This window comes from Rhinatrema bivittatum, chromosome 8, assembly GCF_901001135.1.
Source record: "Rhinatrema bivittatum chromosome 8, aRhiBiv1.1, whole genome shotgun sequence".
Taxonomy (NCBI): domain Eukaryota; kingdom Metazoa; phylum Chordata; class Amphibia; order Gymnophiona; family Rhinatrematidae; genus Rhinatrema; species Rhinatrema bivittatum.
Window position 1 is genome coordinate 40,908,643 of NC_042622.1, and position 21,543 is coordinate 40,930,185.

Sequence of the window (21,543 nt, forward strand, 5' to 3'; positions counted from 1 at the left end):
CCAGCAGGCAGCTCACCCTCTTTCTTTGCTTATAAAGCTGGTATTGATAATACCGGACTGACTTAGACGCCCTCTGATGCAATAAGTGGTTTAGAGCTTCACGGGCCTTGTCTATGTGAGCCTTAGCTTCCGCCGACATTGCAAGCATATGTCACTGCTGGGCAGTCTTAAGAACTGCGGTTAACCGCAGAATCTCAGAGTTTCTTTGCCGGTTGCGCTTAGCCACATAGGCGATGACAGCACCTCTTGTAACTACCTTGCCCGCCTCCCATAGTGTTTCCAGGGAGACATCGGCGGTAGAATTCGTATCTACATATTCTTTCCAGCATCCCTGTAGATACTGATGAAATTGTTGATCTATGTATAAATCAGGCCGCATGCGCCATGAGAACGGGGGTCTAGCTTCCCGACCACAGCGCAAAACAGCAATTACAGGGGCATGGTCTGAAAGAGAAATGGTGCCAATATTTGCATCAATCACTTTAGGGAAGCACTGGTCGGACACTAACAAGTAGTCAAGCCTAGAGTATGTGTAGTGCGGATTTGAAAAAAAAGTATAATCCCTTTCGTTTGGGTGCAGAACTCTCCAAACATCCAACAACTGCAGCTCTCGGCATAACAGGTTAACTCCCACGTCCTGGTCCGTCCCAGCAATGAGTTTAGAGGGCCTTGCATCAATTTGTTTGTTGGCAACCACATTAAAGTCTCCACCAACAACTAACTGACAATCTGACGAGTCTGCAAGGAGGCTCACCAGCTTAGTGAAAAAACTCTGGGAGTACACGTTCGTGGCATACAGATTACAAAACGCCACCTTTTGTTGGTATAAAGTCCCCACGATTGTCAGATATCGCCTCTCAGTATCTTGGTATATATTCAGCAGTTGAAACGGTAAATGTTTATGCATGAGGATGGCAATCCCTCTCTTACGCGACATGTACGAAGAATAGTAACATTGCCCCACCCAATCCCTCTTCAATTTAGCATGTTCCCCATTCCCCAGGTGAGTCTCCTGTAGGAACACCTGAGCTTCCATCCGTTTGAACATTAAGAGTTTCTGCCTCTTAATCGGAGAGTGAATGCCATCCACATTTAGCGAGACAATCTTAACTTGTGTCATGACCTTTTTTGTCCAGAGTAATCATATGCGGAGACCCACTCCAGGGGCTCTGGTATCATGCTGTTTAACACTCCGGGGCCTCCCAGCCTTGACCTCGGAGAGATAAGCCATACCACTACACCTCTTGTCCTAAAGCTCTGGTGAACCCAAGGAAAGCCCATCCTTACCTCACCTCCCCATTGCCCCGCCCCTGTATCATACAATACCCATCATTCCCCCCAACATCCATACCAAACACACACCATACACCCAGATAAACCATACATACCATTGCTCCAAGAGGCCCAGGGCCCACCCCCTCCCACACCCCTGCTCCAGGATCCAGAGCTGCCCTCCTCCGGCCCTCCCCTCCCATATGATCTTGATACCAGAATGTCTGTATGGCACCTCGCCAAGATACATAACTGTTTAGTGAAAGAAGCCCCATCCGGGCTCCAAAAAGCATATGCCAGGTTAGTGGTAACGTGAATTTCTGGAAACTGAAGATTGAAACATTGAAACCAGCGGCTAAAAATCCCAGTCATTCGCTGCGTGCAGCAACTACAGTTCCCATTGAGTGAGGATATCAGAAGCTCTATCAGGGTTTGAGACCCCACCAACGTCGCCGATGGCTCCTGAGAAACATAGTCAAACTCAGTGGCTGGATCTGCTGAGTAAAGGTTTCAGCCACTGGTAAAACTTGCCTAACAGTGAACTTCGGCTCCTCAAACTGAACCATATTGAACAGAAGAAACTGAGAACCAACGGCTCACTCCTCACCGGGCTGCGGCAGGGACTTAATAAAGCCATCTGCCTCCTCCTTAGAGTGAAAGAAAAGGACCCTGTTGGTGTGGTGTACCCGCAGCTTCACCGGATACAATAAGGCAAAATTAATGCCTCTTTTATGCAGCTTTGAACACGCTGGAGCTAGAACCTTTCTTTGGGCTGCAGTGCTAGTGGAGAAATCGTTAAACATCAGCAGCCGACTTCCTTTATACTCCACAGTAGCTTTTTGCCTGTAGGCTCTCAGCAGTCACATCTTGTGGTCCCAGTTCAAGATTCTCGACATTACCGGCCGCGGCCGGTTATTTCCTTCCCGACGGGGTCCCCCACGTTGTGCTTTTTTGTAGAGAAGCCGCTCATCAGACAATGTTAGCCCAACCTGCTGTGGTAACCACTGTTCCCTGTACGTACCAGGATCAGTCCAGACAGTAGGGTTATGTCTCCCTTCCAGCAGGTGGAGTCGGAGGTCAAAGTTCTAAGCACCTCCCATATCCCAGGGTGCCTCCTGCGATCCTCCAGTATTCCTCTGACTCCAGCAGGTAAAGGAAGACATCCCCTGTGGTCCTGTTACTTTGGTCAGCTGAGTAAATTTACCTTTATTTGTAGTGAAGGGAGTTTTTTTTGTCCCTGGCTGATCTTTGACTAGATCTTCTTATGTTTAAAAAAAAAAAAAAAGAATTTAGAATTAATTTGATGCTGTGTCCGTTGGCCTTGACACCCGGAAGACTTTAATTATTCCCAGGCAAAGAGGGGATTTACCGGTGGGCCAGTCCCTCCCCCTTTCAATGCCAGAGAAGTTTATATGCCTCTGAAGGGAGCTTAGAGATTTTTTGTTGATTTCCAGGGAGGTTTCATTCCCCTGAAGAGAAAGCTCCATTAACTGTATAGCAGTTTAAAAAAAAAACAAAAAACTGTTAAGTTCAAGGCAAATTTTAATATTGGGAAGGACACAAGACAAATTTATTTCAAGCCTTTCTTTTTTTCAGAGCTGCTTATTAATTTTTTTTTTTTTGTTATGCCAGGCTGTTTTCTGCCTGTGGAGAGCCGGCAGCACGGCTCTCCAGAGACAGTCTGTGTTTTTGCTGCGTTTCTGGCGGCGAAAGGCCATCTGAGCTACCTCTTACTGGCAGAAAACGGCAGTTGCCGCATACGTGCGATTTAAATGCTTCACAGCTGATTTCCTTACCTATAACGGCCCCATCTCCGAATCGCGGGGCAGCGGTGGCCATTTTGAATTTAAATGACGATCGCATTGGCTCGCGGTCAGACGGAGGGGAGCACATTGAATGTTTATCACCTCCTATTTTAGCCCCAGAGCACTCTAGTTTGAACGAAAATGATAATATTCAACCTTCTTTACCCCCGGGGGGGGGGGTATTAAAGCAGCCATTTTCATCACAATTTATTTTGCTTATGCATAAGGCATATTTGGAGGTTACAGCAGATACAGAAGGTAATCAGCCACCCTCTGCTAAGATTCCTAAGCATGCAGAGGAACCTATGTCACATTTAATTAATATGGGTCAGGATCCTGACTTACAAGACTCACTTCTGGGATCATCAGCTGATATTATTGATGAAGAGGTTATGGGATCAGCGCTGGTGGAAGGGGATGATCCCCAAGTACTGCGATTGTTTCACAAAGAGAAGTTAGATCCTCTTATTCGTTTTGTACTAGAGGAACTGGCAATTCCAGCACCACAACCAGTAACGGATTCCACTCCTGGGGATCCTGTTCTCGCAGGGATTAGGGCTCCGCCTAAATCCTTTCCTTTTCATCCTAAGCTTTTCCAGTTGCTTACTAGAGAATGGGATTTCCCAGAAGCTGGTCTTAAGGTTACTAGAGCTATGGATAAACTTTATCCACTTCCACAAGAATTTTTGGATTTGTTAAAGGTCCCTCAGGTTGATTCTGCAGTTTCTGCTATTGCTAAGCACACCACAATTCCAGTAACTGGAGGCACTGCTCTAAAGGATTTTCAGGATAGAAAACTTGAACAAGCCAATCGTTTGGAATCAGCAGTAGCATACACTGCTGATGCTTTATATGACTTGTTACGTACTTCGTCTCGTACTATGGCTTCTGCAGTTTCTGCAAGGAGGCTTCTTTGGCTTCGTCATTGGGCAGCTGACGCAACTTCCAAATCTCGCTTGGGTTCTTTTCCATTTAAAGGATCATTACTCTTTGGGAAAGAGTTAGAGCAGCTCATTAAAGATTTGGGAGATGATAAAGTTTATAAATTACCAGAGGATAAACCTCGTTCCTATCGTTCATTCAATTCCTTTAGAGGCCGTTTTCGGGGCCAGAGAAGATTCCGTACTGGTAGAATTCCATCTTTTTCTACACGTCAGCAGCTTTCAAGGGCTCAGGTTTGGGCCCATTCCTTTCGTGGGAGACGGCCTCTCCGTTCTAACAGCTCCCAAACTTTTCCATCCTCCAAATCTCCACAATGAAGGTGCGCCGGCCCCATTCCTTGGTGCCAGAAATAGGAGGACGTCTCTCACGTTTTCACAGGGAATGGGTCAAAATTACCTCAGACAATTGGGTCCTCAATATTATAAAACAAGGCTACGCTTTGGATTTTGCACGCCCATTAAAGGATCTGTTTCTAGTATCTCCAAGCGGTTCTCTTCTAAAGCAGCAACTTGTTTGTCAAACCTTACATCGGTTGCAGGATCTAGGAGCTATTGTTCCGGTTCCTCTGTCCCAATATCGAACCGGTCGTTACTCCATTTATTTCATTGTTCCCAAAAAAGAAGGAACATTTCGTCCAATATTAGACTTGAAGGAAGTAAACAAGTCACTTCGGGTTCCTCGTTTCCGTATGGAGACCTTGAGATCAGTCATTGTGGCCGTCCACAAAAACGAATTTTTGGCTTCTTTAGATCTGTCAGAAGCTTATCTACATATACCAATTCAAGATTCCCACCAGAGATATCTTCGTTTCATGGTATTGGGTGAACACTATCAGTTTCGGGCTCTTCCATTCGGTCTAGCAACTGCGCCTCGAGTATTTACCAAGGTAATGGTGGTAGTTGCAGCAGCACTCAGACGAGAAGGGATATTGGTTCATCCCTATCTCGACAATTGGCTCATTCGAGTGAAGTCAAAGACTCTTTGCAAACTAGCGATCCAAAAGGTTCTGCATCTTCTTCATATACTTGGTTGGGTAGTCAACTTCAAGAAAAGTCATCTAGTCCCGACGCAAGTTTTGCAGTTTCTGGGTGCTCGATTTGATACTGCTGTGGGAAAGGTTTTTCTTCCACAGGACCGGATGATCAAATTGATGTCTCAAGTCCGTCTGCTTTTGGATCTAAATTTACCCACGGTATGGGATTATTTACAGGTTCTTGGTTCTATGGCATCTACTCTGGACATGGTCCCCTGGGCTTTTGCACATCTAAGACCTTTGCAAAGGGCGTTGCTTTCCAGGTGGGACCCCAAGTCAGAGGAGTTTCATCTTCCTCTACCCCTTCTGGAGCCGGCTCGGTCCAGTTTAAATTGGTGGTTGGTACCGCGTCACTTGCAGGAAGGAATGGACCTGGAGCCTCCTCAGCGGATATTAAATACTGTTAATTTCTTATTTTGATTTCCTTTTTATATTTTTCCTATGCAATGATTTAAGAAGCTCTGAATATTGTTACGTTATTTTTTTCAGGTTATGTATTTGTTCTATTCATATATATATATATAGTTGATCTAGTCATTGATTATCCTTATTCATGAGTTTCTGCTTTGTTATTCAAAATACTGGAGGATCGCAGGAGGCACCCTGGGATATGGGAGGTGCTTAGAACTTTGACCTCTGACTCCACCTGCTGGAAGGGAGACATAACCCTACTATCTGGACTGATCCTTGGTACTACAGGAACGAAAATTGTCAGGTAAGAACTAATTTTCCTCTCCACAAGCTCCTTTAGCTCTCCCTCCTTTACAGTTTCTGGCAGACCAATGATTTTAAGATTATTTCGTCGACCATGATCTTCTTGCTCTTCCATTTTTGCTAACAGTTCTTGCTGCCTGGTCTGCAGTTTCACCACATACCGCTCTGATTCAGTAAGGCGATCTCCCAAGTTAGAGATTGTCCCCTCAGCTATGTCTAATCGCTTAGAATGGCCTTCAAGCACTGTCTTAATGTCTTCCATAGAGGATTGAAGCTTAATTAACTGCCCATCCAAAGCCTCAGTGACACCCTGTGATATCTGCTGTAGTGCATCTTCCGTAAAAGAGGCTAGCACAGGGTCTCCTGTCAGCGCGGTCGCCATCTTGGCTGCTCGTGGGGGATGAGAACGGCTTTCCGTGTTGCTGTTGCGGGCACTTCTATGGCACATTCCTCTCGGGAGTTCTGTTATCCAGGCTCCTCACCACTCTGCTGGTGTGGGAGAGGCAGCCTGACCAAATCAGCAGAGTTGGAACATGGTAAGGACCTTGGCACGAAGGCCAAAAGCTCCTCTCCTCACTACACACGTTTGTATAGTTGTAGCTTAAGTGCACTCAGGGACCGCAGGAAAGAATAATAGGAAGGATTCAGTGCTCATAATACAATCTGGCTGAGCAAGCAGGCTATTTCCTTGCAGGGGACTCTTAGCAGCAATTAACTTGAGTCACCACCCATGAGGCCTTGAAACTGCTCACACGGGCAGCAGTCCTCCAAAAGAAGGATGCAGCTTAGCACTCACTTCCACGTTGGTATATTAGCCCCGCAGGCACCAGTTGACCCTCCAGTTAGCCTCAGGGTGTCTGGCTCTAAACTCCCGAATGGGGACCTCGTGCGGCCGCCATCTTTAAGTTTACTGCCGCTACCATGGATTCTGCATCCTCTTGTCGCCGTGCTTCAGCCCGGTAAAGGTACTTCAAATTTTATGGCACTCCTACCTTCCTATGCCGATGGCCACCCTCCGCACTCCATTTAGCAAGAATCCACCGCATTTCTACTGGTGCCCGACAGGGGAGGGTGAAGCAGAAACACATGCGGCCGCCATCTTGCTTCTGCCGCTCCTACGTTGGTAAAGCTGTGCCTCTTTAGCGCTGCTCACCCATTGGCAAGCACAACTGCCGCAGCTTCCTGGAGCTTTATAATACCCGCGGCTCTCTAAAACTGGGAAAAACGCCGCGTTTTGAGAGGCCCGATGTTATTGGGAAGAGAGGGGACCGCGGAGCTTTCTCCCCTTGCTGCCAGCTCGCTTACGTCATCGCCGGAAGTCCTCATAACTTTTTCAATTTTGAATGTGTATGTGGCGAGCTGGAGACAGGAGATCACACAAGGCTGTAAGCTTTGCCTAGGGCAAACTGTGGATCGGGACCCCAAATGGGTCTTTCAGTGTTCAGCTAGGGTCACAAGTGCCTCAAAGGGCAGCACGTTTCAGGCACCAGCATTAGTAGCAGAAGTCAGTGTAGAGCCTTGCAGTGGCCCTATCTTTGCATGAGTTTCTGTGGTAACGAAGCTCTAAAGAAGAAGAGATTGGGGCTGCTGAATAGTCTATGAGATTGCACTGACTCACAAACTCTGCTTGTTTCATTACTAATGTTGCTGCTGCTTGCAGATCACAATTAGGTTTGGGACAGCCATGAAGGGAAGGGTGCACTGAGTGTACACAGGGTAATGAAGATTGCCACTGCTCCTCTCTCCTCACCCACCACTGAACCTACCCAAGAAAAAAATGTTTCCCCTGTCAGCAGCCTGCACTCTCTTCCCAATGGTTGTCATTCACCTTTGACCCAGGGTCAAAAGAAAATGTTGCTGATCCTGACCAAGGAAATGTTTGGAGGAGGGACCATTTTGAAGAAAGGGATCAGATGCAGGAGGGATTTGAGGGTAGGATCACATTGAGAAGAATTGGCTGTGGAGGGTGAGGAAAATGTGACAAAAGATCAAATGGGGGATGTAGGGTGAGAGGGGATCATCTTCTAGGGGGATGTGAAGATAAGGATTGGAGGTGAGGCAGGGAGGTAAGTGAGAAGGGGGTGGAGGATTGGGTGAGAGGAAGGGATGACAGGATTAATTGAATGTTATAAAAATGGCATAGAGATGAGAGAAGATTGGTTAGGAAGATAGGACAGGGCTAGAAGGGATGGTCTGCTAAGGTGAGAGAGAAGCTGTAGGATATGAGGGGATCAACTGGAGGGGCAGAGATTGAAAGTGGAGGTCCTCTGGAGGAGATTAGCTAGAGTCTGGGGAGGATGAGAGTGGAATGATTGTTGGAGGGGGGACCACACCCCTGCTGATTTTGTTTTGGTTGTCCTCTGGGGACATATAACTTTTCAAGTGCTGACATGGGGTCACATTGGCTAAACGTTTGGGAAGCTTTGGCCTAGGGTCTCTAATATCATTGCACCGGGATGGCAGTGGTGGGTAAAGGAGTGTGACATAATTTTATTTATTTTTTTTTACTTTTTTCGTAATTGGAGGGAGGGGCTGCAGTTATTAAGTAATTGTAATTTTTCTGACTGTTCTAATGGAAAGTTGTTGGTATTTTTATATTTGGGATCATTTTGTTGCACCTCGCATTATGTACAGTTTTCTAGTAATAAGACAAAACATTTTGTGTGTTTAATAAATAGTTGTGTGGAAGAACGAAGGTGAAAATTGTACTCCGTGTTTCAACAGGGGTTGGAATTTTCACAGTTGGAAGTTGTTAATCCTACCTCTCTGATGGGGCAGTGCATGATCAGCCTCACTCTCATACCCAAATGTATTGCCTCAGGAGTGAGTCTGTCTTTGGGTCCATAGGTGACCCAAACTACAAATCTCTTGCAGTTTAGAACAGTAATTAGCATCAAGCCACTTGACAAGTCTAGGATTTCAGCTGCAAAGTGATTTGTGACAAAACAAGAAAAAGCCATTGTTGCCTGACTAACTTTTACCCCATTTATCATAATCTGGTACCTGTTAGGTATCTCTGTGTAATCAGAAAGCTCATTTCTACCCTTTCACTTGCTCTCTCTACAGACAGCACTGCACTGGGCAGCAAAGCATGGGAAGATGGACATGACTGTCCTGCTGGTAAAAGCAGGAGCTGATGTCAACACTAGAGCTGTGAGTAGCACAGAAGTTGTTCTCTTTTGCTATAATGCAAGTATCAAGAATAGCACCAGAAATAAACTTGAGGTGTTGAGATTGTACCCAGTAGGTCCCGGCTAAAAAGTGAAGTTCATTCTTGCCATGGTGTGCAAAAACAAACTAAACAACAAGGAAGAGTGGTGAAATGCTAGTGACCATTCAGATGAAATAATTCTTTCTCTCTGTTTCTGCAATATAAAGTTATTACAAAAGCTCCTCTTGTCAAGTATTTAGACAAATTTCAAAGTACTGTGTTCCTAGCATGGTTCTGTGTTTCGCCTGTAGACTGCATTGGAAGGAACAGAAAGCACCAAAATTCATTCATTCTATAGAAAAGACAAAAGAGCAAAGAGTGTATCAAATGCGAGGGACTTAATACAAAGGTATAGCTAAGTAAACATACAAAAATTAAGCAAATGTACATGTATTGTCCCATACCGAAGGGAAGTTCAAGCTGTATTCACAGGAGCTCTTACAGAAATGCCAAATGCATAGTCTTATGAGCAGTTTGCAGCTCCAAAAACTAGTTGGATGGAAAGTCACATGACATCAAACATAGCACCAGTGCACATGGTCACATGAACGAGCTGACCAAGCAGAGAGGAGAAAAGCTACCTGTCAAACTGAATCTTATCAAAACACAGCAAAATAAAGTAGAGGGAAATATTGGCTGGTCGGGAATCAGATCGCCTGTATCATCTAAAATGATACCGGGGCTATTCTCATTACCTTCTGCCGTGCACAAAACCAAACCCATTTGGAGGTGCTAATTCAGGAAAATGGGAGTGCAAGATGCTAGCGCTGCACACCTTGATTTGATCCTGGAGGAAAATAAGAACACACAAGGGTAAGGAAGAATGAATGACATGAACCTGGGTGGAGTAGAGATGGATTGGCATAAGGGTGGGGCAGAGATGAAAAAAGCTGGCAGAGTACTACAATTGGCCCTCCCACTCCCAAGGATGGTAGTGGATGAAGTCAGGCTAGTAAATGTGGCTAGTACATCTCTTAGGGGAAGTAAATGGCACCAAGAGGACTAGGTAGAATCAACTGGGTTATTGTTCTTGTGGCAGAAATAGGTGTTCATAATTTGGACAGTTTTCATGTATGCTGGACATGTATTCTTCCAATTAGGAGGATTTGCTGCTTCTCTGAGCGAGCGTAAGAGCTGGAGACTGGAGAACATAATTGGAGCACTTGTGCCATGCCATTCTGTGATCAGGAGGCAGGTCAGAGGAAGAGAGAAGTGGGGAAATGCTTCTCCATAGGGAGAGCAGTAATACATTCTTTGAAAAATCTTTGTGGTGATTTTTTTCTTGCCTCCTCTTTTGTTGTTGTTCTTAAATAACTTTTTTCTTAATTATCTTCAGTCTTTTTTTTTTTAATGAAATGCACCTTTTTTTAAGGCCACTCCTGTTCTTAAAATTTCCCCTCAAGCCTTCTTTATAGTCATTCATATGGAACATGCATCCATGAGATTCCAGGTTCAGTACATCAGCATCCTAGTTTAATTTTGATTTTGTAATGACGTGATGGCTGTTAAAAAAAAAAAAAAAAAAAAGTTACACAATATCTCCTTGGTAATAAAAAATAATTGGTTTGAAAAAGGAGCTTCACACCTTTGCTGTATCTCCAGCGTAGTTATTGAAAATTGTTCTGCTAATCCAGTTTGCAGACCTGTAAACTAGCCTCTCCTTTTTCTCTTTCATGTGCTTCTGGCTGCTCCATGCTGTGTCATCCTTCAACCAAATTCAGCATGTGAGTAGCACTGCTCTCCTAAATACACCCACCTGATCTTTGCTCAGACTGCCTAAGCCAGAGGGTAGCTGCAAAGAGCATAAGTAACACACTAGAAACCAGGGAAATACTACAATAATGTTTTAAAAATGTAGGCCTGGAACCTCACCACCCCAAATTATTGTAGCATTTCTAAGTGGAGAGGAGTAGAGTTAAAAGGACCAAAATAAAGTTCACTTTTCCTGCAGATAAGCAGAGCTGAATTAGCCATGCTTTCTGGGAGCTTCCCCTGGTGACTCTCAGCAGGTGGTTCTTCTAGCAGCAAAGTTCACTGCTGCATGCCTGCGGGGTGCTCTTCCCGTGTGGCTAACTGTCTCCTGTCAGCTCTTTCATTCCCTGCGTGCAATTCGGATGCAACGTCTTCTGTCTCCTTCACTTTCTCCTCTCAACTTGAGAGCCCCAAATAGCACTTTTCAGTGTTCAATATGTCCCCAAAGTTCCCTGTATTTAAATTTTGCCTCTGTGGCAAAATTATGTCCACGACCGACAGACATAAAATCTGTTATCTCTGCCTCGGGCCCGACCGTGATATGGCGGCCTGCCACGATTGCAGAAAAATGTCCCCTAGGGCCCAGAGACAACAAGCGGCAAAATAGCCCACCTCCAAGAGAATGTCCGGGATACATCGGGGTCCTATGCCCTGCAATGTTCAGCTCAGTCTTCCCCGGCAAGGGAAACCAGCAGGCTAAAGGAAACCAAGAGAGCTTCCTCTCTACAACCCTCCTCCAAACAAAGGGACCTAGAAGGTGGAGGTAAGGTCTGGCACCCCCTCCCAAGAAGCATCATAAAAACCCGACTTTGAGCTCTTTCCGGGACCGAGATGCATCGTCTGCGTTGAGGCAGCCTACGTCGGCACAAGGAGCCGAGCCGGGACAAAGATCTGATATGTCGGCCGATGCACGGCCCCATCCGACTCACTCGACGCAGGGGGCAGAGGCACCGACCCACCCAGTGCCACGCAGTGCATCGGGTGATCCGCCGACACACCCTACTGAAAAACATGGCAAAGCGAAAAAAAAGACCCACCTGTCGAACACAGGGCCTCAGTCCCCAAAAGACACCGAGCCCCTCAGAGTCCGGAGCGGATAGCCTCCCCACCATTGCCAATACTGCTTTCAGACCCTGACTATTCTGGTGATTCAGAAGGACATCAACATCACTCCCTTCACTCCTCTTCCTCTGCCTCCGCCACGCATGGTGACTGGGCATGTCGCTCAAGAAAGAAAGCCTTCACTTCCAGACACTCTTCTCTGAGTCGTCTTATGGGAACCTCTCCTTCTTCGAAAAGGACAACTAAACCTTCTAAGGAACTTAAAAGGGTTGGCCTCGCAAACATTGTCCCAGATCACTGGTCTTCTCCAGACTTTCTTTGACTCTGTGGTCCATGCCCAACAACCAAGGTCTTCCTCAAGTATTTCTGTGGTAGACTCAGATTGCTCAACACCTCCTTCTCCTCTGCACTCAGAACCTGATATCGTTCTTAAGGACTTGAGTCTGCATGGAAGCCCATATGCCAGGAAACCGGAGGGCCCTTCTCCGCCATCACCCTGAGCCAACATCTCCACCTGAAGATCTCACTTACTCCAGATTTGTAGAGAAGGTGGGCTCCGTATTGAACCTTGAAACCAAAAAGGTTCCTGACCCACGGTCCAAAGTGCACGACCTCCTTAGAATATTCAATGTTCCAGCGGAGCCTACAGCGCTTCCGTCTCACTTGGTACTAGGTCATGGACAAGGCCTGGGAAACTCCTTTCTCCACACCTACCCTGTCCAGGAAAATGGAACTAAAATTTCGTATGCGCAAATCTCCAAACTTTGCCGTAGTATAGCTTTCGCTCACCTCCATTGTTGTGGAATCTGCTATGAAAAAGGCCAGAAAGACACGGTTGTACTCAAATATGCCACCAGGCAAAGACTATCATTACCTAGATGATTTTGGGCAAAAGGTATTTCAAGGGTCAATGCTAAATGCTAAGGTGTAGCAGCACCAATTTTATATTACTCAGTATCTGTATGAGTGCTTCCAATGCCTAAAATCTGAGGAAGACCAACCATCTAGGTTGGATCAGCACAAGCATTTGGTGACTGATTTGGAGGAAGGCCTTCATCACCTCTTATGTACCATCTATGAAGCCTTTGATATATCGGCCCGAACATCTACAGCCGCTATTGCAGCACAGCGCATCGCATGGCTGAGGGCAAGTGTGAGCCGCGAAGATATGCGTGACAAGCTTGCTGATCTCCCCCTGCAAGGAAGATAACTTATTCGGTGCTAAACTTCACAAGATGGTGTCACAGTTTAAAGAACAGAGTGTGGCAGTATCCTCTCTTACCTCCTTCCAAGATCAGTCTACCTCAAGATGCTAATTTGCCTCCTACAGAAGGCCTTTCTATCCCCAGTGCTCTTACAAGCCATACCTACCATACTGTCCCCCATCTTATGTCACCCAGAAGCCTCAACCGCCCCAACCACAACCTCAGCGGGGCAAACCCCACACACAGCGCATGCCCAAACCACCCCCAGCTGCTGCTCCCAAGACCCAATCGTCTTTTTGATCCATTCGCGACCACAGCTACCACAAGCAGTAGGCGGCTGACTTTACTTCTTTCACATCAGCATGGGAACAGTTTACGTCAGATCGTTGGGTCCTTGGCATCATACAGAACAGCTACCTCCTCAATTTCAAAACCCTTCCACCGTTACCACATTTGTCTTCTCCTTCTCGAGAGACTTCTCTCAAGAACATCTTACCCTATGTACAACCTGCGGACTGGATGTGCTTACTGGACCTCAAAGATGCTTATGCCCACATACCCATGCACCCCTCTTCATGATACCACCTATGTTTCCAAATTCACAAACAGCACTATCAATATCAGGTTCTTCCCTTCAGGCTTCTCATCAGCGCCCAGGGTTTTCACAAAATGTCTTGCAGTAGCTGTGGCCCACCTTCGAGAGGTGGGTATAAAATTCTACCCCTATCTCGACGATTGGTTCCTAGTAGCCCCGAGTCAGGATCTCATTCGCACCTATCAAATCCGAGACCTAGGCTTCTTGGTCAACTCGAAAAATCTCACCTCGAACCTTCTCAAACAATAAAATTTTTAGGAGCGCTCATCAACACACAACTTTGCAAAGCCTTCCTCCTGGAAGACAGAATCAACATGTTTCAAACCCTGGCCAGATTAATGAGGGTTTTATAGCAACCCACTGCATATCAAGCGTTGACGCTCTTGGGTCACATGGCGGCAGCCATTTATGTGATACCTCATGCCCGCCTACACATGCTACGCCTCTAGTGGAACTTGAAGTCCCAGTGGTCCCAATGTTTTCATCAATGTCCCAGAGAATAATCTTAACCCATTCCATGATCAAAGATATTGACTGGTGGTTACACCCGAAAACTCTACACTCAGGTGCGCCCTTTCAGCATCCACCCCAACCAGATCGTTCTGACTACAGATGCCTCCATGACAGGATGGAGAGTCCATGTTTTGCATCTAAAGACTCAAGGCCTATGGTCGACAGAAGAGTGAAACTACCAAATCAACCTATTGGAACTCCTTGCCATGCACTACGCCGTCTACACATTCTCACCAATTTGTTAAACACAAATCGGTCATGATTTTCACGGGCAACCAGGTAGCCATGTACAACCTAAACAAAGGAGGAGGGTCCGGTTCCAGGACTCTGTGCAAGGAATCCATACTACTACTAGAGTGGGAACTAGCACACTGAATTCAAATTCAACTTATCTTCCTGACATGAGGAACTCTGAAGTGGACAGACTTAGCCACCTCTTCCACCCCCACAAATGGGAACTGAACAACAAGGTGACTGCCTACATCTTCTGACGCTGGGGCACACCTCTAGTAGACCTCTTTGCAACAGAAAGCAATGCAAAGGTACAACAGTTCTGCTCCCTGCGACAGAGCAATCACGGAATAGCCCAAGATGCCTTCCTTCTTCAGTGGTCGGATGGCCTTTTCTACACATTCTCTCCAATCCCACTGATAGGATGTGAACTGCAAAAATGCATTTCGGACAACTTTGGCCCTCATCGTCCCGGCAGCTGTGGTACGCCTATCTAGTCCATCTCTCCATACAGCCGCTCATTCTGCTCAGAAACAAACCAGGCCTCTTATTACAAGAGCAAGGGACATTAATACATCCCATGCAAGAATCCCTCCATCTGCCAGCATGAAGATTGAGAGGACAGCACTGAGTCATCTCACCATCACACAAGACATCCAAGATATCCTGATCTCAACAAGGAGGCCTTCCACGAGGAAAAATTATGCTGGTAAGTGGTCACGATACCAATGATGGTGCATAACAAAATCCTTAGACCCTTTCTGTTCTTCACTGGAACAGCAACTTTAGATACCTTCACCTGCTTTTTCATTCTGGTTTTGCCATATCCTCCTCCATCAGAGTGCACCTTAGTGCCATTGCAGCATACCATTCCTCCGGTGAGGACGGCTCCATCTCTATACATCCTTTAATATCATGCTTCATGAGGGGCGCCTTGCACCTCAGACACCCTGTGACGCCTCCCGCCATCCCTTGGGACTGGAATGTTGTACTCTACTCTGATGATTCCACCCTTCGAACCACTAGGAAAGGTGAACTTAAAACTTTTAACCTGGAAAGAGCTTTTTCTCGTCACAATCACATCGGCCTGACGAGTCTGAGAACTACAGGCACTAGTGCATTATCCTCCAGTTCTACCATGACAAGGTCACCCTGCGAACTCACTCTTCCTTTGTTCCTAAGGTGGTCTCTGCTTTCCACCACAATTACTCTACCAACCTTTTTTCTGCAACCTCATGCCTCTGCAAGAGAATCACTACTGCATACACAGGACTGCAAGAAGTTTGGCTTACTATAAACAAAGGAGCAATTCCCCTCTCAGACCATCGCAACTTTTTCTCTCCTACAGTCTAAACGCCCCGGGACTGCCAGTGTCCAAGCGCATACTGGTTAGCTGGTTTCTGCTATCACAATCGACCAGGCTCTCTATTATCAAAGGCCAAAGCCTATCAACTAAAGGGGGTTAGCAACTTCCATTGACCATTTATGTTGTCCCACTTCAAGACATTTGCAAAGCAGCCACATGGTTGTCCCTGCACACATTCACCTCCCACTACTGCCTACAGCAACATGCCAAATCGGATGCCCTAATGGGCTACGAGATCTTGTCATGCCACTAATCCATAGAGATGTCCACCGAAATCTGTTTCTCTGCCAAAGAAAAAACAGACAGAGGGTTAGAACCAACTACATTTGAAGCTTCACTTCTCTAAGACTACACAGTGTCTATGCTGTGAAGCCTTGAGCTGGGGACTCCCAGAAAACATGGCTAATTCAGTCCTGCTTATTTGTGGAAAAAAGCAAGTTTGCTTACCATAAACAGTGTTTTCTGTAGCCATGTGACCCCACCCTCCTCCCTGGACACTCTGTTTCTCATATTCCTTCTCCTACTCTTTTCATGTTTTTCCTTTCTGTGCTTTGAGATCAACTGACAGGAGACCATTAGCTGCACAGGAAGAGCACCATGCAGGCGTGCAGCAGCAAACTTTGCTGCTACAAGAAATTCTCGCCGAGAGCCGCTAAGAGGCACTCCCAGAAAGCATGGCTAATTCATCCTGTTATCTACGGAAAACACTGTTTACATTAAGCAAACTTGCTTTTATCCTTGTTAATTAGCAAAAGTGAATATGGATAAACAAGTAAGAACCTATTTGGCTCCTAGTATGTTGGCAGATTACTACTGGCTCCAATATTTTCCTAGTTTTGCTTATTTTAAATACTGGTCCCTGTCCAAACCCCAGATCAGTCCAGACAAGTGGGTTTTCATCCCTACCAGCAGATGCAGGCAGAGAATACAAACATCTTTACATCTTTTCATGCACTGCTACATAACAGAGAAATACTGAGAGACTGCAGGTGGCACTCTGTCTCCAGCAGATGGTAAAGGTGTAAAACCTGTAGTCTATAGCTTGGAAGAATTTAAAAAATAAATAAAGAATGAGAGAAAAAAATGAAGAAAATTAAGAGGATTTGGCTTCCCAAGGTGCTAGGTTTCTTTGTCGGTCATCCCTTAGGTCGAGCAGGGAAGAGGGGGTGGTGATCCCTGGCTGCCTTGACCCGAAGTCAGATGTCCTGGCTCTCTGTCCCCTCTAGATTTCCCCCCCCCCCCCCCCCCTCTTCCTGGCTGCAAAACTCAGGGAAGTATCTCCTTATTGTCTTTTTCTGTCTAAGATGGCTGCCTTGGTTTTTTATGTGAAAAAAAAAGATAAAAGTAAATTGTAAGCGAGGCAGTGATCTGCAGCACTTGGGTTATGTTGGCTCTGCTGGTACTGGAACGGGGTGAGGAGAGAAGCTGCAGCTGCATACCTGAGAGCCGGGAGAGCTCAGCGGGCCTTTGTGCAGGCAGTGAAGCATGCATTGGGAGATCATATTAGCTAATCTGGGGCCCAGGAGGGCTTGATGGGTATTGTATGCAATCAGTGCGGCATGAGTCAAGAGGCCGCGTTCCTCTATGTGGGGTCCGAGAGGGCTCTTGGAGGTAGTGTGCTATCGGCTCGGTGCATGCATGTGAGGGCAACATGGTGTCAACCGCACAGCACACCAAATCTTGGAGGAACTACAGAAAAAGGTGTTCATGCCTGATTGCAGGAGACCTCTGTCCCGATTATGCCCCCAGGGATGAAGACTGCTCCTCAGGTGTAGCAGGCAAGTGTTTCACCCAGTGGGTACTAGCAAGGAGGTCATAGAAACATAGAAATGACAGCAGAAAAAGACCAAATGGTCCAGCCAGTCTGCCCAGCAAGCTTATGGTTGTAACTACTGGCCAAACAAGCCACCTTCATAATTATCAGTTTCCCAGACTGTCAAAGTCAGGGCCCTTGTTAGTTGCTGTTTGATTCCAATTCCCTGTTACCGCTTGCCATTGAAGCAGAGAGCAATGTTTGAGTTGCATCAACAGCATAAGGCTTATTGGTTAAGGGTAGTAACCGCTATATCTGCAAGTTACTCCCATGCTTATTCGTTTTCCCAGACAATTCAACCAACAATTCAATGTCCTTGTTGGTTGCTGTCTGAATCTAGTTCCCCTTTTCTTCTTTTCCCTCTGCCGTTGAAGCAGAGAGCAATGATGGAGTTGCATAAAAGCTTATTGGTTAAGGGTAGTAACCGCCACACCAGCAAGTTACCCCCATGCACTCTTTTTTCTTCATTCACATCCTCTAGCCTTAAGGGATTTTCATTGTTTATCCTATGCCCCTTTGAAATCTTTTACTGTGTTTGCCTTCACTATCTCCTCTGGAAGAGCATTCCAGGCTTCCACCACCCTTTCTATGAAGAAATATTTCCTGACATTGGTTCTGAGTCATCCTCCCTGGAGTTTCATTTCATGACCCCTTGTTCTACTGATTTCTTTCCAATGGGAAAGGTTTGTCATTGATTGTACATCATTAAAACATTTTTAGGTATCTGAAAGTTTGATTCATATCTCCCCTGCACTTCCTCTCCTTCAGGGTATGCATATTTAGGACCTTCAACATCTTCTCATAAGTCGTTTAATGGGGATCCCTCACCATTTTGGTCACCCTTCTCTGGACTGCCTCCATCCTGTCTGCCCCTTTTGAAATATGGTCCCCAGAACTGAATACAGTACGCCAGGTGAGGCCTCACCAAGGACCTATACAATGGCATTATCACCTCCTTTTTCTTACTGGTTATACCTCTCTCAACGCAGTGCAGCATTCTTCTGGCTTTTGCTATCACCTTGTCACATTGCTTCACAATCTTCAGATCACTAGACACTCACCCCAAGATCTTTCTTATTCCGTGCAGAACAGCTCTTCACTCCATATCATATACAACTCTTTTGGATTACCAAACCCCAGATATATGATTCTGCACTTCTTGGCATTGAATCCCAGCTGCCATATATTTGACCACCGTTCAAGCTTCCTTAAATCACATCTCATTCTCTCTACTCCTTCTGGCGTGTCCTCTCTTGCAGATCTTAGTATCAACCGCAGATAGACAAACTTTACCTTTTATCCCTTCTGCAATGTCACTCACAAAGATATCGAACAGAACTGGTCCCAACACCAATCCCTGTGGCACTCCACTTAATACCGTTTTTCTCTTCAGAGCAGGTTCCATTTACCATCACACGCTGACTTCTATCCGTCAACCAGTTTGTAATCGATGCCACCACCTTGGTGCTCACTCCCAGGCTTCTCTTATAAGTCTTCTATGTGGGACCGTATCAAAAGCTTTACTAAAATCCAAGTAAATCACGTCGAGCACTCTTCCCTGATCCAATTCTCTAGTCACCCAATCAAAAAATTCAATCAGATTTTTCTGATAGGACCTTTCCCTGGTGAATCCATTCTATTTTGGATTGAGCAACCCATTGGATTTTAGATAGTTCACTATCCTTTCCTTTAGCAGTGTCTCCATTAATTTTCCCACCACCAAGGTGAGGCTAACCGGCCTGTAGTTTCCAGCCTCCTCTCTGCTCCCACTCTTGTGAAGTGGGGCCACCATCTCTCTTCTCCAATCACTTGGCACCACTCCCATTTCCAAGAATCTATTGAACAGGTCACACAGCAAACCCACCAGCACATCTCTCAGCTCCTTCAGTATGCTGGAATGAACCTCATCAGGCCCCCATGGCTTTGTCCACTTTCAGTTTTTCTAGCTCTTTCCATACATTCTCTTCTGTAAACAAAGTTTTGTCTGCTCCACCCCCTTCCACAGTCTTGGTAACTAGCAACAGTCCTTCTCCAGGGTCATCTTTAGTGAACACCAAACTGAAGTATTTGTTTAATATTTCCGCCATTTCTTCGTCTCTCCACACATTGATTCTGGTCACCTTTCAGTTTCACTATACCTCTCTGGACCTTTTTCCTTTCCATGATGTATCTGAAGAATGTTTTGTCACCTCGCTTTACCTCTTTGGCAATCCTTTCTTCTGCCAGACCTTTTGCTTTCTTGATTACTTTCTTTGTCTCCAAGTTTTACCAAGTATTCTTCCATGTGTTCCTCTTTTTGCAATCCTTTATAATTCTTGAATGCTGCTTTTTTTGCTTTTATTATGTCAGCCACCTCCTTTGAGAATCAGATTGGTTTCTTATTTCTCTTACTTTTGTTTACTTTTCTAACATATAGATTTGTTGCTTTTCTGATTGCTTCTTTTAGTTTGGTCCACTGTTGTTCCATCTCTCCCATTTTCTCCCAGTTTTCTAGTTCTACCTCCAGGTATGTCCCCATTTCGACTAAGTCTGTATTTTTGAAAATCAAAACTTAGGTCTTCATGTGACTTCTCTATATCCTGTTTGTGATGTCAAACCATTCTGTTTGATGATCACTGGTGCTGAGGTGGGCACCTACCCTGACATTTGAGACATTATCCCCGTTAGTGAGCACTAGGTCAAGTATAACTCCCTCTATTGTGGGTTCCATTACCATTTGTTTGAATAGAACTCCTTGCAGGGCATCCACTAACTCTCTACTTCTGATCAATTCCGCAGAAGGGATTTTACGGTCTTCGTCCAGCATATTAAAGTCTCCAACAATCAACACTTCTCCCTTCTTTCCCACCTTTTGGATGTCTTTGACCAGATCTCTGTCTAGTTCATCTGTTTGAGTCAGAGGCCTGTAAACCACACCTGTAAAAATGGATGCACAATCTTTTTTTTTTTTTTTTTTTTTTTTTTTTTAAGGAAGACCCATAATGCTTCTTCCCTACCCCCCATATTCCTTGCAGTTCAGTAGCTTGGATATTGTATCTTGATATAAAGAGCTGCTACTCCCCCTTTTCTATCCTCTCTGATCTTCCTTAAGTTTATTTATTTATTTATTTATTTATTTTATTTAAATTCTTTTAATGTACCGATGCTCAAGACCAGGTCTTATCGTACCGGTTTACAATAAACTAGGGGGTTATAGCCTGGTATATAGTTATATATATCTATATATATAGATATATAGATATAGATAGATATATATATATATATATATATATATATATATATATATATATATATATATATATATGTATATGTATGTTATAGCCTGGTATGGCCATATCCCAGTCATGAGAATCCATGAACCATATCTCCATAACAGCAACAATGTTCAAGTCCGCCTCCACCATTAGGGCCTACAGGTCAGAGATTTTATTCCCCAAACTAAGAGCCTTTGTAGTCATAGCTTTCCAGTTTTTCTCCCTTGATTTGTAGCAATTCCTAGGCACCTTTTCTGCTTTTTTGGGCTGACTAATTTTATTTTCTCCTTCCATGTTCTGTATTGCTTGTGGGGTGACATGCCAATTTCATTGGCCATTTCCTGCCACCCCTATTCTTTAGTTTAATTACCTTATAATATATGTTCCCTGTATGTACCCGGATCAGCCCAGACTTCTGGGTTTTACCTCCCCTCCAGCAGGCGGAGACAGACCAATTTCTGTGGACTCTGTCGTGAGGTGCCCCCTAGAGTCTGTCAGTATTCTTCTGTCTCCAGCAGGTGGAAGAGGTGCTTCCCTGGAGTCTGGTGTTTGTTTGGATAGAATCTGTAGGTTTTTTGTCAGGCTTCGGCTTTCTTTTTGGTACTTGTTGCTTGGTCAGGTAGTAAGCGTTACGCTACTTTTTCCATTAGGTTTTGAGCCAGGAATTTAAATTTATATGGCATATCTTCTCATTTCCCTTTCCATGAATAGGTAATACCTCTGAAAAGGCAATATTCTTTGCAGTGTCTTATCTTGCCTAGATCTTTGAAATCTT

General features: G+C 45.3%; 1 protein-coding gene across 5 annotated transcripts in view; it reads left to right on the forward strand.

Annotated features, from left to right (window-relative positions):
- Nucleotides 1–21,543, forward strand: part of LOC115098157 (ankyrin repeat domain-containing protein SOWAHA-like) — a 108,464-nt gene that overhangs the window by 55,482 nt on the left and 31,439 nt on the right. For 4 of the 5 annotated variants that reach the window (XM_029614533.1, XM_029614530.1, XM_029614531.1 and 1 more), the window contains one exon: nucleotides 8,833–8,919. The exons of the other annotated variant lie outside the window; for it this stretch is intronic. In XM_029614533.1, the coding sequence (XP_029470393.1) occupies nucleotides 8,833–8,919 (87 nt within the window). The remainder of the gene's footprint in view (nucleotides 1–8,832; nucleotides 8,920–21,543) is intronic. 5 annotated transcript variants of the gene reach the window in all.